Below are 13,451 nucleotides of genomic sequence, written 5' to 3'. Positions count from 1 at the left end.
TCTTTCCCTTTACATTCTTAAGGGCAGTTTAGCTCCTTATACCACCTACCTGAAGCCCCCATTCCCTTTTGCCTTAGAGAACCAACATCACCAAAGATTTGCCTTCATGTTTTCCTTGCAGCCCCGCACTTTAACCTTGAGACTGTACCTGCATGTGTTTCTCCTCTCCATCTTTGATAGGACTTCATAGCCTAGAGATCAGGTACTTCTCGTCAAACTGCTCTTGCCCTCAGAGTTCTATCCAGTTTGCTGGATTACACTTTCCATATTTGAAGAAATCTTTAATCAAGCCTTTGCCCATTTTCTGGTTCCAATTGCTAAGTGACTGCATCTGTCCTGGGCCAACCCTGTATCTCCTCATCTCCATCTTTGAATGGGGTAAGCCTGAAGCCCGCCCAGGACCCAGAGGACCTCTAACCCTTTCTGAATATAGACAAATGAGCTTTAATATCAAATACCCTCTGCAGGCACATTTCGCTTTTGCATATCTTTAATATCTTTGATTTAATATCTTTGATCTTTTGTATCTTTAATCTCCACCCCCTTCAGCATTATCAGATTTTCTATCTCCTCTGCCCTTTGCTGACCTCACTGAGCCTCCCAGAGAGGTGTCTCAAAATTATCTCACAAACTAATTATCTTGAAATATTTCCTGCATAGAAATTCTCTTTCAAAAGTGAGAGATTATCTTCTATCACTGTATTTTTTCCACTTTACCCAATAGCACTTTTTAAAGAAATAAGTCATCAGAAATACTCTTCTTTCATCCACACTTATACCTACTATGCAGCTCTGTTCATTTTCAATTTAACTGGAATCTGTTGACTCTGAATATGAATGAATAAAGTCAAATCACAGCGTCCTTAGCATGATAAACAGTATTTTAGTCAAACTAAACAGTGTTCTCTGGAGAAAATGTGTGTTTCCACATGCAAAACTGTCCAGATAGCCAAAGGCTGTCACAAACAGCTGTGTGAAACCTCTCTAACCATAGTAATCTGACTGAAAGTTACAGTGTTTGCTACCAAAGAGGAAAAATTGCAATTCTGCATTCAGGCAACTTGTTTCAACAGATTCATCTCTCCTATAACTTCTTAGCTGGATGTGCTTCTGTTCTGTTATGGAAGATAATGATAATGGTTATTATTCGTATCATTTTATTAGCAATGCCTTGAGCACCCGGTAACTCTGATTTGTCTGACAGTTGACATGGCGTGTTTAAAAAAATTGGCATATCGGCTGGTAGATAATAATGCAGCCGTAGCCAGGTTTGGTACATTGAATGTCACTGACATTGCTACTTATGAAAGGAGAAATAACTCTTTTTTTCTCGCTTTTTCACTTATGATTGCAAGGCCCAGACAATTCAGGCAATACAGTCAGTGCCGTGTATATTTTACTACTCTCCCTGGAAGATAGAGCCCTGTCCTACTGGGTCTATTTCTACTGTTTAAAGGGGCAGTGTTATCAGATCCCTTAAATATATGAGGGTAGAGGGATGGAATGTTCTCAGCGTGAAGAATGGATTAGTCAGATCCTGGCATAACTCTCTGAACTGCTCCAGGGCCCCTTCGGGTGACTTAGGGAAAGCCCACTTTGTCGCGGATTATGAACGGCTTTTTTTGTCTCCCTTGCAGCAGTGAGCGAAGGACCAGCCACCCAACAGCCGCCCATGTTGCCCCCAGCACAGCCTGAGCATCCCAGTGGTGAGGAGGCGCCCAGCAGAACCATCCCCACGGCCTGTGTTCGACCAACTCATCCACTCCGCAGCTTCGCCAACCCTTTGCTACCTCCACCGATGAGTGCAATAGAACCGAAAATCCCTTATACACCGCTTTTGTCTCAGTCAGGTAAGTGCCCATTTGTTTACACTTAAAAGCTTTGTCATCCCTGGTGGCTCCACGTAAGTACATGAGGGTTCCGAGAAGGCCTGGACATAACGTATCTTTTTGACATTGATTATGAGCCCAGCGTGCTCGTGTCTTTCACTGACGTTTGTGGTGCAGCTTTTAAGTATTTGCCTTATAAGCAGCTGGCTGGTTGTAGGCGCCTTTCATTCCTTTGGAAAGTTGTTCATTGATCCTGAATGTCAGTCTAGTACTTTTAATGTGTGCTATAGGTATGCCCACTAGAGAATACTGGAAAAGTTCTTCTGTCTGCCACATGAGTTGTAGGATTTAAAGCTAGACTCCAAGACTAGAGTAAAAGGTACAGAAGTCTGCAAAATCACTTTTTAGAGAAATGCATGTAAATCTCATAATTCTGCTTTGTTCTTTTCATTAGTCATCTTGCAGGGGTTCTTATTTTAGAGTTCCGAGGCCAGAAAGGCATATCAGACCAGTGTAGCATCTAACTTCCTAATTTTAGAAATAGAGAAACCACAACTTAGACAGATAGGAAGTAACATCTCTATGTTTCCTTTCTAAGAAAGTCAAATGGCAGAGAGGAGAACCAGAGTCCCTAATTCCCAGTGCAGTGTTCATTTTATTACCTTAGCTGGTATCCAGTGAGGCTGAACCAGAGCTCCTTTTCGTTTCTGTTAGGGCTTAGGGAGATGAAGGGGGCGCAGAGAGGGACAAAGGAAGTAGAAGAAGGAGGTGAAGGAGGAGGAAGAGGGGGAGGAGAGGAGGAACAAACAGATAGGATGAAATATAGTCAGTAGCTAGTTAAGTAGATACATAAAGAACTACATAGTGCTCAGAATTATTTGGAATATTGGCATCATTCTTAGGTAAGTGCAGGGTTGCAAGGAAAGCATGAAGGCAAATCTTTGGTGATGTTGGTTCTCTAAGGCAAAAGGGAATGGGGGCTTCAGGTAGATGGTATAAGGAGTTCTCTGCCACATTTCACCAGGGCTGGTCTGGTGACCAAAGAATGCAATGGAAGTGATGGTATGTCACTTCCAAAATTAGGAATGAGCTAGTAATGTTCAGTGGTTCCAAGTACATAGAGAGGGCCCCTTAATAGACACAGGCAGCTGGATGGACCCATCGGCCACTGTACAAATACATTGGAGTTAGTTTCTGTTACTCAGATCCATACCCACAGCGATTTTAGTCACTGCATTAGTACGTAAACCTCACAGTGACTGCTTAAACTAGGAAAAATAAGACTGCAATTATGAATCTTAAATTTATATTAACATTAACACTATATCTTGTTCCTGGCATCATAGTACTCGATTTGTGTGAATCACCTCTGGTGTTCTCACCGTTCATGTAGTGTCTCATATGGATGCTCGCTACAGGAGGGATGTGGGACTCCATCCCTTGAGATGCACGCTGCATGTTGCGCCTGGGCAGGATGGGGTCTTCTCTGACACATAGGCTCACTGCAGGTCATGACTCCGTTTCACAGGAGACGGCTCTTCTAGCCCAAAAGAAGCCCACACTAGGATTTAAAGCAAGTCTATATTGTCCAAGCCCTTCTCCCACTCCCCACGTATATATCCCACATACACATCATGAGGAGAATCTGCTACTTGGTATTGCCCCAAAGCTATGAGGTCTTTACTAGTTGAAACAGGGACAATTTGAAGCAAGAAAATTTATTTCATGAAATTCCGGTGTCACGAGCATGCCGCCTGGTGATTTCTGGCTACGCTCAGTTTCCCGCTGAAATACCAACCAAAGGAAATGATCTTGGAGGAGACATATTCAGGATAGACAGCAGGTTAATTGCAACTACTACTAATAACTAATCTTTACTGAACATGTGCTATGTGACCTGCATGCTTCTGAAGACCTGTAGTGTGGCATATGATCCTCAGAACTGTGTGAGGTTGCTACTTTCTTAACCCCATTTCATGGATAAGGAAATTGTGACACAGAGCATCTAAGTAGCATATTTAAGTCTACACAGCTAGGGAGTGGTGCATCTTTTCCCACCTTTCTTTAACTGCAGAAAGCATGGGTTCTGAACTTTTAGGAACTCATTTGTAACTCTTAGTTTATGTATAACTCATTTAATGACAAAAACAAAGATAATCTTTTAAAGCCTATTAAACTAAATCATTCTAAAAGTAATAAAAAGAAAAAAATTGAAACGTCTGAAATAATTCTGAGTTGGGGAATATCATTTTCTCACAAGGCTTCTTCCCTCACATTTTAATAAGGAAAGATGAGAATTTTGTCAAAAGCTTTTTCTGCACCTATTGAGATGATTGTACGGTTTTTATTCTTCAGTTTGTTACTGTTGTGTATCACACTGACTGATTTGTGGGTATGAAAAATCCTTGCATCCCTGGGATAAATCCTGCTTGATCGTGGTGTGTGATCCTTTTAATGTACTGTTGGATTCAATTTGCTAGTATTTTGTTGAGGATTTTTGCATCTATATTCATCAGTGATATTGGCCTGTAATTTTCTTTTTTGTGTGTTATCTTTGTCTGATTTTGGTATCAGGGTGACGCTGGCCTCATAGAGTGAGTTCGGAAGTGTTCCTTCCTCTGCAATTTTTTTGGAATAGTTTCAGAAGGATAAGTGTTAACTCTTCTCTAAATGTTTGGTAGAATTCACTTGTGAAGCCATCTGGTCCTGGACTTTTTGCTTGTTGAGAGTTTTAAAATTACTGATTCAATTTCAGTACTTGTAATTGGTCTGTTCATATTTTCTATTTCTTCCTGGTTCAGTCTTGGGAGATTGTACCTTTCTGAGAATTTGTCCATTTCTTCTAGAGATGTTTAACTATTTTATACTGAGAATACCAATTTTGTAACACCAAGAAACTAAAGTGCTATGGTACTTTATACTGTTGACTATTCTCTTTATTTGGAAGTAAAGGTCTTGTTTTTGAGGAACTATGTAATACAGAGAAAAAAGATGGAAATAATATTCAAAAGTCCATTTTAAATGAAAATGTTGCTGTGGCAGTAATATTTGGTTTGGAACACAAGGTTTGGATATCAACCCATGCTCCAAGTGATCTATAATAACAAAAAATGACCCCCAAATGACCCAGTGATCCTAATTTTAGAAAGAACATCTGATAATAGGCAGAACAGAGCACTTAACCTTTATTATTTACTAGTTATTGTTTTCTTCTAGTTACAGTGAAACCGAAGTTGCCTTAAACAAAATCTGGCACAATGTAGCATAAATGAGTGTATTGTATCCTTAAAAGATGGAAAGGAGAGTTTGTTCTCTCTCTCTACACCTATTCTCTCAAATAATAAGCATATTTGAAGAACCGTTCTCTGTTCTAACGTCATGTGGACAAGATCTCATTTTCTTTTATTTCCATTGCACGTTTATAAGTCTTCTTTTGTTTTAATGTTGTTTTTGTTTTTAGTGGAACTATTTCTTACAAACTATCTTTTCTTTCAGATTTTCCAATATCTCTGGCTTGCATTTTGGGGGTTGATTTTATTTTTTTCATAGTAAATACCATCCTCCGCCACTCACCTGAAGCACACCCCACCATCACTTGTGAATTATTAAATGCCTTTCCCTTTTTTGTTTCTCTTATTGTCTCCCTGTGGTTCCTGTTCATTTCATAACGCCCTACCTCATGATTTTCAAGTAAGTTCTCCCTGCATTGCTCCTGACACATGGTAAATAGTATGCTTTTAAGAAAGGGCTGATGTTTACCTATTCTAATAGAAAAAGAAAATTAGCAGACTGACAAATGTATTAGCTGTGACCTTAACTACTTGCTTCTTAGTCTAAAAGATGAAATATTTAGAGCTTTCGACAAATTTTAATTCTAAGAAAATCATTACTGTAGTCAAACTGATTGAAGAAGTAAAGTCATTCTCTTGTTGGCTTAAAAAAATACCTCAAATAATTTCACTCTGGGTTTCACAATGAAGGACTGTGTAATTACTAGTGAATTTATCTTTACTCACCACAAGTAATCACTTTAGAATACGGTGACGTGGGGCATCGCTGTAATTTTTTAAAAATCACGCCCAACGAGAAGTTCCTTCTGGTTTGAAACCATTTAAATTAGGATCAGTGAAAAAGTTCTTTCCCTCCTCAAATTCCTCTGTATGGTTTTTCTTGGGCAACATTATCGATCTGTGCCTCAGTCTGGCTTCCAAAAAGGCATATGCGAAGCTATGTTTGCAGCAGTTTTATGTGAGGTATAGGGCACCACATAATATGCAATAATGACTTCCATGGAGCTGCAGAGAGTTGTGCAGTATTTCTCTAGTAAATGGTAATTAGAAAATCATCTTGTTGTCATAACGAGTGACATTCTACCTACCTGAAAACACAGGTTCATTCCTTTATTTATTTTTTCCTTCCACAGTTAGAAATTTAGCTTACTAGACTCTAGGGTGTTTTATGGTATTTCTTAAATTTCATCATCACCTCGTGATAAAGTGGTTCCATTTCTTAATGCTTCATCTCTGTGTGGTCTTTACACATATCAGAGAGGCTACACATACGGCACTTTGCAAATCACAGATGTGAACATATAAGTGATTTGGCTCAGTCCCCTTTCAGATTAAATAGAAAATGTTTGATAAGAGTGTTGGGTTTATGGCATTATAGATCTGACATAAATTCTACAAAGGGCCAAGATAGGCTGTTTTTTTTTTGTTTGTTTTTCTTCTCTAGTTAAAAATTCCTTTTAGCTGTGAACTGATCAGCTGCACTTTAAATGAACCTGGATTAGGAGACCATTTGTCTCCTGAGGCTGTAATTCTAAAGGGAAAGAAAATGTGACCTCTTAAATAGTGACTTTTATATCGTAGCGCTGTTTTACAACATTAGCCCCCCTGGAGTTCTTGCATCTTTGTAAAGCTGCATACGTGTTGTATTGTCCTCCATTTACACATTGCATTTCTACATGTTTTTATTTATAAAAGCGAAAACCTAGAACATCCTGATCTTTTCAGTCTTCTAGGGATCGATATGTCAGTGGACATGACAAGACCAAAACTCACTTCATTGTACTGCGAAATTGAGTTTGATTTTCCTTCTACAAATTGTGGCATGTGCTTCAATTTGTCTGAGAACTGAGGACAAGGAGTGGGTGGAGGTGGCTGACAGTGGACAGAAAAGGCATTTGATTTATATTTTATGGCTGGTTGGGAAATCATGTGTTCCTGCTATAACCTGATCCTTTTGGCAGGCCTCATTCAGTAAATATACTATCACACAAAACTGCCAATAAATTACTATGATACATTAATACAATTCCTTTCCCTGAGTCACCTTTAGTCTACTGTTGGGGGTGTTCATCAGGATTCCACCTGAGTATTCCATTCTGCTGAAATGAGTCACAGGCAGAGGTCAGACATCCTTTAGCAGGTGGAACCAGAGGGTCACTTTTCAGGCCAGTCAGATCAAATAAATCACTGGCACAGTTAAGTAGGAAAGATGTGTTGATTTCATGTTTTTGGAGCCAGTACCACCAATCAATTTCAGAGTGGAAAATTACATCGCCTCCTTCACATTTGATCTCATGTGTAGGCTCATCTCTGTGTGTGTTTTTAGTTTTTTTGTTGTGGTTTTTTTTTTGGTAGGTACCCCCTTGAAATTGTCTTGTCCTCATTCCCAACAGATCATTTTTTTTTTGATAGATGAAATTTGACTTGATTTGGTCTAGTCATTCTAAATGATTACTTGGTAAATGTAATTGAGTCAGGTTTGCTTTACACATCACCAATATTTGTGACTCTGGAACCTACTTGGTGTTTTAATAAAATACTATTTCCTTTAGTATGGTGTTCCAGTATTTAAATAGAAAAAATCTCTGCTAACTGCCTCAAAGAGAGGGAAACCATTTCTAGAGGACACTTTATGAGTAAGCCACGTGACTGGTACCTCACTTATAAATGACAAAACTGAAACCTAAAAAGGTTAAGCAGCTTGCCCAAGGTCAACAGTTGAGCTAATGGCCTAGTTTAAAAGAATTCAGAGAAATAGAACGCTGAAGAAAAATAAAGGATTTTAGTTAGCTTTTTGTGCTGTGAGTAGTTATTCTCAGATTGACTTTTTCCCTACAAGCAGGCTTCTAGGATGATTCTAGTTATTAAATATTGCTCAGAAAAAATGTTTTATAGCAGGGAGGTTGAGTTATTTAGCTTAGTGTCTGAGTAAATGTTTTATTCCTATATGTAGGCTAGACAGAGGAAAGGAGTTATAGCAAGATAGGAACTAGACAGGAGCTCTGGAATAACTCCTATCAAACTCACCTGTCCAACCTGCCAGATCCCTCTACAGGAGGGCAAGGAGCCAGGGAACTGACATCTGTTGCTTTCAGCACCATGCACCATGGATGGCCAGGGCTTTGGAGTCCAATAATAAAATTAAGATGAGCAGAAGGAAGTGTAAAACAAAGATAAAAGTTAACACACATGAGAATATTACTCAGATTGTGGCTTAGAACATGTGAAGGTCAACGAGAGTGAAAAAGGAATGGCTGATACTTTTTAGAATTGCAAAAAGCTGTTGGGAAGAGGGGGTGAACGAGCACCGTTGAGTCAAAATTTGAGTCCTTTTGATCAAATTTTTATGCAATTAAAAAAACAAGAGAAAATATTGTACCAAGAATTGCTAGATCATAAATAAAAATTGAGGCTAATTATCAAATTTAAACAATTACACTCTAGGATTAAAGTATTGCATTGCTATCTAGATAATCATAGAGAAAATGAAAACAAATCTATTTTCAGAACCTTGTTACCTAGTAGACTGTATAATTTGAAACATAAAATCTAAGAAGAATGTCCTTGGATTATACTGGGGAGTGGTGGCCTTGTGGGTGACAGAGAATGATGAGTGAAAGGGTGAGGAATAGGTTGTTTGCAAGGCAGCAATTATTCCTTTCACATATCCTATGAACCTGCTAGGTCACATGGTTCATTACTTCTATATAGATGGTGTTACTTGTGAAATATCTTGAGGATCACGGTACGTTGGAGAAGAATAGCATCCCCTTTATTCCTAAAAAGAGGGAGTGAGGCCCAGTGCAAATAGAGTCCTGAGGACTACTCCCTCCATTATGCCAGTTATGGAATTCTGCTCCCCTGAAGCCTACTAATTCTAATCTGTGGAATTAGATAAACTTTCCTCTTCAAAGAGGAATAAAATGTGAAATTCTAGCAATCTTAATTACTGCATAAATAAGGGTGGATGTTCTCTCTGTATTTCTTCTTTGCTTTGTGAAAGAGTATAAGTAAGAGAAAGGTTTTCCTTTGAGTACAGATTCTGAGCTGCACACTGTGCCTCTTAAGTCTTCTAAGCATTTGACAGAGCTCCTTATGGTTCATCAATGTGTGTCAGATTCCAGTTGCTTTCTTTGGGGACGGGGAAAATTTTTGAAACAGACAAAAAGTGTTCACATCAACCCCTGTGTTAATGGATTATTGAAAATGTGTTGTGAAAGATCTAACACACTGAAACAATCTCTGTGATTAGAAGTGAGAATTTAACCATCAGTGAACTATTTCTGAAGATATGACCTGCAGTATCTAAGAGAATGTGTAAAAACCACTTAAAGATCCTACTTCTTCTGAATGTTTATAACTTTTATCTTATTGGCAGGGAGTTAATGGGAAATTCAAGTGCCATGTTAAACATCTTCCTAGAGTAGACTTTCATCTTAGGCTTGCAGAGGGTTGATGTTCTTATTGCCAGAATCTCTTTATTTACCATAATAGCAAAGCTCTCAGAGGAGAATGTCTTTATCTTTTGTGGTAAAAGGGATTCCAACAAATTGTTTTTTAATTTGGTGCAAAACAACCATCACTGTTTTGCCCATTTGATTTGATGGTACTTATAGCAACTGCTCTTTTCACATCTACTCCAAATTGCCCTTCTTAAATATTCTTCTTTCACATTTCCCATCCTCTTACCCAGTTGTTTGTATCTTTCTACTCCTGTGGTCACCTGAGTCATGATTTTTTATAGAAACAGCATATTTCGGACTACAGTAATGTGTTTACCTAGTGTACCTTTAAAGTCTGAGATTGTTGGTTTAAAACCTTTAGGTTCGGTAGGTGCTGCATTTAAAATTATAGTTATCCGTTTTCTTCTTGGCTCCTCTCTGGAGTGGTACCACAGTTAGTTAATAGAAACAGAATGTTTTGGGCACACAAGGCTGAGCTGATGCCTGCCATGGTGCAGGACTAAAGGCAGGAAGGCACCACGTAATGAGAATTTGGCCAGTCTTCCTGTTCTCTTTGGCAGGAGCAAAGTGTAACTGAAAGAGGACTTACAGGAGGAAAATAATAAAAGTCCACTAGGACTCAGCTCCCCATTCATTGGGTAGGTTGGCCTTGAATAAGTCATTTAACCTCTGTGCTTCCATTTTCCACAACTATAAATGGGGAGAATAAAATCTAGTCTGGAAAGAGTTTCATTTTCCTAAGGGAGTCAAAGCATGTAAATATGAATGATGCTAGTTAAAGATGTTAGCCCTGAATCCAGGAGCTTCTGATCTGATATAATCTGGAGACCACATTGCCTTATAAATTGGGCCCAGTGAAGTTTCCAGTGCCCTATAATAAGAAACAGTGGTATCATGTGGAAGGGGGTTTAAAAGTACATTTTAATGGTTCAGTGGCTGGTGAAACAAGATCTAACTCCTGAAGGTTGTAGTGCACCACGAGTATGTGCACCAGAGAAGGGGCAGCCAATGAAATGGGCCCTTGCTTGGAAGACAGAATGGTCTTGAGCAGAGAATTTCAGAACATCTGCTCAGAGCTGTCTGAATATCATTTCTTAAGTCTAGAGAGAAGCATAGCCTCTTTCAGTTAAACAGGTCTTGCCCTTAAATCATAAATCCATCCAGCAGCCGGGAAGCTATTTCCCACCAGCCCCTTTAAATAACCAAACTGCTTTAGATAGCATTCCCCCTCCAATTTCTTAACCTGTCTCTCCACCCATTGTTATGAATGTCTGTTCCTCAAGCCACTAAGGATTTATGTCCAGTAGATGTATAGATTTGGTGGTATGGTGCTTGACTTCCTCTCACTTATAAACGATGCATCTCCTGAATAGCTTCTCATGATGAACCAATGTAAGGTGACTTAAGCCTTTGGAATTTCCAAGGTCCCAGCTCTCACTTCCAGCTTAGCCTGCAGAGGGAAGAGCAGGGCAAAGCAGAGTAAGAAGTGAGGACCCAGAAGTGAGCTGCTGAAAGTGGGAAAAAGGATATGTCTCATCAGACACATGTAAAATATTACTGACACGTTCATCTTCTCATTTACAAATAATATATATGTTCTTTTTAAAGTATTTTTAATCGAAGTATAGTTGATTTACAATGTTGTGTTTATTTCTGCTGCACAGCAAAGTGATTCAGTTACACATATATATACATTCTTTGTTATATTCTTTTCCATTATGGTTTATCTCAGGATATTTATCCTATACAGTAGGACCTTGTTGTTTATCCATTTACAAATAATATATATGTTCTATGAAGAATATTATAGTATGGCTCATTTCCAAATGTGATTTGAGATATAAATTTTTAATTCTAAACTCTCCATTAACATGACTATGTGAGCAGAGCTTCTTAAATCTTAGATGCCTAGGAATCACCTGCAGAGCTTACTAAAATGCAGGTTCTGATTCAGTGGACCCAAAAGAGGGCCTAAGATTCTGCGTCCAAGAAGATATCCAGGTGATGCAGATTTTGCCCTTCTGTAGATCACATTTTGAGTAGTGAGATTCTTAAACAGATCATGTGTTCTTCACCTGGAGTTCAGGGAAGAACTTGTGGGTTTAGTAACTCTTTGGAAATTAAATTCACATTTGTGTGTGTGTGTGTGTGTGTGTGTGTGTGTGTGGTGTCTGTTTTTTCTATTTAGTGGGTTCATAGCTTTCATTAGAGCTTCAAATGGTTCATTATTTGTAAATAAGTTAAGAACCACTTAAGCTGCCTTTTTGTCACTCACCCTGCATTTGGGCTCTGCTATGGAACATAAACACCAAAGTCTTTTTTTCTTTTGCCTCGGTTTTGTTTGTTTGTTTTGCAAGACCAATTCCAAAATATCTTTTGCAGAGATAACCTTCCAGAATCTAAGGCCAAGAGTGGAACACTCTTGCCCTGCTCAGTGAAAAAATTAAGTTATTCATTTTCTCGTAGAAACACCAAGGCCTTTGTGCACATTTTTCAATGCCTGAGGAGGGAATCAGTTAGATTAGTATTTATAAATATCTTAAAAGTGGTCCCACTTTAGAAACTCTTATTTTTGTTGCCTAAATGAAAACTGATAGAGAAGGTCCACAACTCTCTAGGATAAATTTTCTCCAGAAGATGAGCTCCTGTGGGAAATGGAGATGTGTTGTCACTTGAAGGGGGTCATCATAACCTATCCTTGGCACCTGTGTTCTGGTGTGCAGTGGAGAGCACTTCCAGCAGAAACTGAATGATTATGTACACATTTCCCCAAACAATGACTCATCATTCGATGTAAATTTCAGATTCAGCCAGTGTCACACCAGGATGCATAGCATCTGAAATCTGTAAAACATATTTTTAAAAACATTGGTCCTGAGGGTAGGCGAACCTCTAAATAGCAGTAGTATAAATCACAGAGATAATTTTTAATGGGAAGTAATTGAATGTTTATTTGAAGAGTGAAGAAGTTATATAATATCCTGAAAGATATCATCATAAATCATTTATTGGGTATAAACTAATTCTAAAGAGTAAATATGTGTCTGAGGAGGCTCGGTCGTGGTAAAGACGGGGTAGGAGAGAGGAAAGTTTTTAACGAAAAAGAACCTGTTTCTCCAATCAATATTGGAGAAATTAAAATCTCTCTCCCTCTCTCCCTCCATCCTACTGTGTCTGTCTCTTTTTGGTTTTTGTTTGTTTTCTGGGTCAGAGCTCCTGAATTTAAATGGAAACAGGTGCTACATAAGCACTTACCAGCACATGAGTACTTGAATTTGAGAAATCCCAGACCAGAGACAGGAACAATGATAGAACATTGGAAAATACCTTGGAGAAAAGTGTATTAAAATGAATTTTCCTAGGTCTCTTGATGTTTCGAATGTTTGAGTTTTCGGCTCAGAGGCCTCATTTTGATCTCTTTCCTTGAGTTTGTGGGTTAGACAGATGGTGCAGGATCTGGTTCCTGGAAGGTGACCTGGAGCCCCCATCTGCCAGGGGGAGGCCATCCAACCACGAAGGCGCCACCCTCTCTTCCTCCAACTTCCTTGTCTCCCAGATGCCACACAATCAGTACTTTCTCTAATTCTTTCCTGAGTTAAAGCTCATAAAAGCTCATAAAGCTCAAAAAGTTTCTCTATGTATTCTGTATGTAGTATGACTCTAATTAAATAGTCCACACTTACATGACTTATCTTCTTACACCAACATGTAATATCATGATAGTCACTCATTTTCAATATTCTTTAATGTAACAGTAAAGCTTAATACGTGCTGAGTCCCAGTAGATCCTCAGGAAAAAGTGAACTGATCGGGCTTCCATGGTGGCGCAGTGCTTGAGAGTCCGCCTGCCGATGCAGGGGACGCGGGTT

The 13,451-nt window shown here is 38.9% G+C and overlaps 1 protein-coding gene across 1 annotated transcript in view; it reads left to right on the top strand.

Annotated features, from left to right (window-relative positions):
* Window positions 1–13,451, top strand: part of DCC (DCC netrin 1 receptor) — a 1,189,680-nt gene that overhangs the window by 1,136,943 nt on the left and 39,286 nt on the right. The window contains 1 exon segment of the mRNA XM_007471661.1: window positions 1,638–1,850. Within this exon segment, the coding sequence (XP_007471723.1) occupies window positions 1,638–1,850 (213 nt within the window).

The sequence above is a fragment of the Lipotes vexillifer genome, unplaced genomic scaffold (genome assembly GCF_000442215.2).
Source record: "Lipotes vexillifer unplaced genomic scaffold, Lipotes_vexillifer_v1.1 scaffold195, whole genome shotgun sequence".
NCBI lineage: Eukaryota > Metazoa > Chordata > Mammalia > Artiodactyla > Lipotidae > Lipotes > Lipotes vexillifer.
This window is presented reverse-complemented; position numbering and strand designations above follow the sequence as displayed.